The sequence below is a fragment of the Saimiri boliviensis genome, chromosome 14 (assembly GCF_048565385.1).
Source record: "Saimiri boliviensis isolate mSaiBol1 chromosome 14, mSaiBol1.pri, whole genome shotgun sequence".
In the NCBI taxonomy this organism is placed as follows: Eukaryota; Metazoa; Chordata; class Mammalia; order Primates; family Cebidae; genus Saimiri; species Saimiri boliviensis.
The window spans coordinates 15,579,762-15,584,536 of NC_133462.1; the positions used below are offsets into that span (position 1 = coordinate 15,579,762).

General features: G+C 52.0%; 1 protein-coding gene across 1 annotated transcript; it reads right to left on the reverse strand.

Annotated features, from left to right (window-relative positions):
- Nucleotides 1-415: 415 nt before the first annotated feature.
- ERICH4 (glutamate rich 4) lies at nucleotides 416-1,555 on the reverse strand. Its single transcript, XM_003943197.2, has 2 exons — nucleotides 1,303-1,555; nucleotides 416-637 (listed from the first exon to the last, which is right to left on the reverse strand). The coding sequence occupies exons 1-2, from the start codon at nucleotides 1,474-1,476 to the stop codon at nucleotides 416-418; spliced, it is 396 nt and encodes a 131-aa protein (XP_003943246.1). The 5' UTR covers nucleotides 1,477-1,555.
- Nucleotides 1,556-4,775: the final 3,220 nt, after the last annotated feature.

The window sequence follows — 4,775 nt, forward strand, 5'->3', positions numbered from 1 at the left end:
TAAGCCTTTAATATTTGGTGTGTACTTTATACTCACAGCACACCTCAATTTGGAGTCTCCATGTTTCAAGTGCTAAATAACCATGTGTGTCTGGTGGCTGCCATCCTGGGCGGCGCTGATCTGAAATCGCATCTATATGCACGTCCATCATATCTGCAGAGGCCGCCATCTCCGCTGCACACCTGAGGCTCATCTGCAAAAGCACCTGCAACTTCTCCACAACCTCCCACATCACCTGCAAACACACCCACAGCTCACAGGCCGATGCCTAAATCTCACTGCAGGCACCCTCGGAGAAAGCACTTCTCAAAGGAGTAAACTTGATTCCGCATCTGATTTGACCTGCAACTCACCCCTTCCCTCTGCATATATTTGCATCTCATCTGTATGTCACCCTAAATGCACTGGCAGAGCCTCAGATCGTGATCTCAAAGTCAGGCAGCTGTGGGGCGGGGCAGGCCTCCAGGTGCTCCTCCTCCTGCTTCCTCTGGGGCTCTTCATCCTCTTCCTCTTCCTCGCCGCTCTCCTCCTCCTCCTCGTCCAACATGGTGACCAGTTCCTCCCGCAGCGCCCCCATCTCCAGCCCCAGGCGGCACAGCTGTCCCAGCAGCTGGACATCCATTTGGCGAAGGTTCCCCTACCGGTAGGAAGCGGGTGTCACAGGCATGCCACCCCAGAGAGCAAGGGGGCTCTCCAGGACCTGGGTGAGAGCAGGGCCCAGCTCACATCCTGGCCACGGCGCCTGGGCAGGGTCCTCACAGTGCCCCTGGACCCTAACTACCTTCCTGCTTCCCAGAGGGTGTCTTCATCTCTAACTCTCTGTCTTTGTCTCTGCATTTCATTCTCCCTGACTTCCTCTCTCTCTCTCTCTCTCTCTCTCTCTCTGTCTCCACCCTCTCTATCTCTGTCCCTGTCTCCCTTTTGTCTGTCTCTGTCCCCATTTATTTTTCCTTTCCATCCCCCTGTCTCTCTGTTTTGCCATTTTTCTGCCCCTGCCTTTGGCACTCTCTCTCCTTCTCTCTCTCTTGCTCTCTCCTCCCCCCACCAACTGTCTCTCAGATTCAGTCTGAGTCTCTCCGTCTCTGTTCCTGCTCTCAGTCTCCGCTTCCCACCTCCATCCCTCTCTTTTGGGATCTCTCTGTCCCCACCTCCATTCCTGTCCCTCCCTCTATTCCCGTCTCTGTGTCTGTACATGCCTCTCATGTCTCTGCTTCTCTCTCAGATTCTTTCCATCTCTAGCCCTATTTTCATTCATTCTTATTCCCTCTCTCTTTCTCTTTTGCTTCCAAACCCCTCACTCACCAGCTCCTCACAGATCCACAGCAGACTATCCCAGGCACCTCCAGCGTCTGCCCCTGCAGTCGTGAGGGTCTGGCCAGGGATTTCCACTGGGGAGACCTCCCTCAGGGCCCGGGGGGGTGGGCCCAGCTCCGGAGGCACCAGTCCAGCCTGACTCAGCTGCCTCCACAGCTCCATTGTCTCTGAGCTCTGGGTGCCAGGAGCAGGAAGTAGCAAGGTCCAGGGTGGCCCAGTCCTCCGGGGAGCTGTCTGCACAGTGGAGAGTAAAGGGCAGAGGGAGTGGGATGGGGGTTCCTGGCAAAGGCATCCCAAAGTCCACTCTTCAGAGAGAATCAGCTGGCCTTGTGCTTTTTTTCTTTCCTCCCTCTGAAGTCTAACCTCAACTCTGCTCACAAGGTTCAAACACAACCTCTTGCAGAGGCCAAACTCCACCCCTCCCTGCCTATCTCAGGCCTGACCCTTCAGGGGCACTGTGTCTGCAGATGCCTGGCACCCTCTGTCCTTCCACCTGGGCACTCGCCCCCCTTCCAGCCTCTCCTCAGCCTCCATCTGACCTCTGGCTCACCCACAGCTTGGTCCTTGCACTCTCGGTGCGGGTCATTCCAGGGCTTTCCCACCAGTGTGCCTTTGGGAGCAGAAATGGCTCCCAGGGGCACCAACAGAGCAATCCCTTAGCTGCAGTGCCTGTGTCCGGGCTGCTAGCCTAGGGCTGAGCAGCCAATTCTGCTGACCCTGGACTTGCCTAGGCGTCTATTATCCCTGTTGGGGGTGGGGGCCTCTGCTGTGGAAAAGTCTGGGAAGCATTGCAGGCCTCTCTCTCCCTTGAACCCTTCCTTCAGACCCGAGATGCTTGTATATATACACACACAGAATGGCAGATCACAAGGTCAGGAGATTGGCCAGCATGGTGGAACCCGTCTCTACTAAAATACAAAAAATTAACCAAGCATGGTGGCATGCGCCTGTAGTCCCAGCTGCTCGGGAGGCTGAGGCAGGGGAATCACTTGAACCCGGGAGGTGGAGGTTGCAGTGAGCCCACTGCACTCCAGCCTGGTGACAGAACAAGATTCCATCTCAAAAAAAAATAAAATAAATTACATACACATATATATCTTGCTCTGTCGCCCAGGCTGGAGTGCAGTGGCATAATCTCGGCTGAACAAAAAATATACAAATTTTTTTTTGTATTTTTAGTAGAGATGGTGATTCATGTTGGTCATGCTGATCTCGAACTCCTTGACCTCAGGTGATCTGCCTGCCTCAGCCTCCCAAAGTGCTGGGACTACAGGCATGAGCCACCATACCCAGCTTGAATTCTTTCCTGAGTGGAGCCAAGAACCCTCCAAAATGGCTAAGCCCTTAATTTGGGGACTCACCTACCCTGTGTCAGAGCTGCAGAGTTTGGGTGTGGAATTCAAGTGGGAGATCCGGACTGGGGCCAGACACTTCAAAGCCAATGATATATACATGAAATTGGCTGGGCCTGGTGGCTCACACCTGTAATTCCAGCACTTTGGAAGGCTGAGGCAGGTGGATCACCTGAGGTCAGGAGTTCAAGACCAGCCCGGCTAACGTAGTGAAACCCCATCTCCACTAAAAATACAAAAATTAGCCAGGTGTGATGGTGCTCACTTGTAATCCCAGCTACTCGGGAGGCTGAGGCAGGGGAATCACTTGAACCCAGGAGGCAGAGGTTGCAGTGAGCCAAGATTGTGCCATTGCACTCCAGCCTGGGCAACAAGAGCAAAACTTTGTCTTAAAAAAAAAAAAAAATCCAGAATTTGAGCACGTCTCACCATTTCCTCTGCCCATCCCCGTTCATCTCTTGCCTAGACCATTACAGTAGCCTCTTGTACTGGTTGCCTGCGTCTACCCTTGCCCTCTAAGGTAAGCGTCCCCAATCCCTGGGCCGAGGACCAACCAGCCTGTGGCCTGTTGGGAACTGGGCCACACAGCAAGAGGTGGGCAGTGGGCAAGTGAGCATGACCGCCTGAGCTCCACCTCCAGTTAGATCCGTGGTGGCATTAGATTCTCACAGGAGGCAAACTCTATTGTGAACTGTGTGTAGGGAGGATCTGGGTGGCCTGCTCCTTATGAGAATCTAATGCCTGATGATCTCAGGTGGAACAGTTTCATTCTGAAACCATCCCTACCTGACCCCCACCCCGTGGTCAATGGAATAATTGTATTCCACAAAACTGGTCCCTGGTGACAAAAATCTTGAGGACCACTGCTCTCAGGTACATTCTCCACCTGGCAGAAATATATATATATATTGAGATGGAGTTTTGCTCTTGTTGCCCAGGCTGGAGTATAATGGCAAGATCTCAGCTCAACACAACCTCTGCCTCCCAGGTTCAAGCAATTCTCCTGCCTCCCAAGTAGCTGGGATTACAGGCATGCATCACCACACCTGGATAATTTTGTATTTTAGTACAGATGGAGTTTCATGTTGGTCAGGCTGGTCTCGAACTCCCAACCTCAGTTGATCCACCCTTCTTGGCCTCCCAAAATGTGCTAGGATTACAGGCATCAGCCACTGGGCCCGGCAGAAACAATCTTTACAAAACGTAAATCCGATTTTAACATTCCCTTCTTCCTACTGCGAAGAGAATAAAAATCCTACCCCTGCCCACCTCTCAAACCAGTCCCCTATCTCTGTCTGCAAGCTGGTTCCCACCTCAAGGCCTCTCTGGTCTAGAAGCTGCCTCTCTGCTCTAGAGCCTACCTCTCCCTGCAACACTTTTCCCCTGGATCTCTGAATGGCTCTTTCCTTATCATTCCCTTCCCCTTCAATGTCACCTCTTCAGAGAGGCCTTTGCTGCTGGCCCTAAGCCCCAGTCACTTTTTAAAATCTGCTTCCTATACTTACCTTGCTGATTCCTTTGTTTCTTATCCATCCTCTCTCATATCCATCCTCTCCCGGCCCGGAAAGTTGACTCCCTGAGAGAGGGGCTGGTCTGTTCTGCTCACCATGATAACCTCAGCACCTAGAACATGCCTGCCATCACGTTGTAGGTACTCAGTAAATACTCTTGGAATGAATGAATGAATGAATATTTCTATCCGCAAGACTTCGCCGTGGCTCTTCATGCTACGATATAGCTTTGAACTCCAAACTGAAGTCAAACTTCAGTACTGGTCTTGAGATCTCACCTCAGTCTCTAATCTTGAAGTCTAACCCCTTCATCCACTCTACCTTTCTCTTACCTGACCCTAATTTTAAAAAATGGTGTGGTCAGCTTTTCAGCCCTCTCGTTCCCTGTTTTTTTTTGTTTTGTTTTGTTTTGTTGTTGTTTTGTTTGTTTGCTTGAGATGGAGTTTCCCACTTGTTGCCCAGGCTGGTATGCAATGGTGTGATCTCGGCCCCGGCAACCTCTGCCTCCCAGGTTCAAGCGCTTCTCCTGCCTCAGCCTCCCAAGTAGCTGGGATTACAGGCATGGGCCATCACGCCCAGCTAATTTTGTATTTTTAGT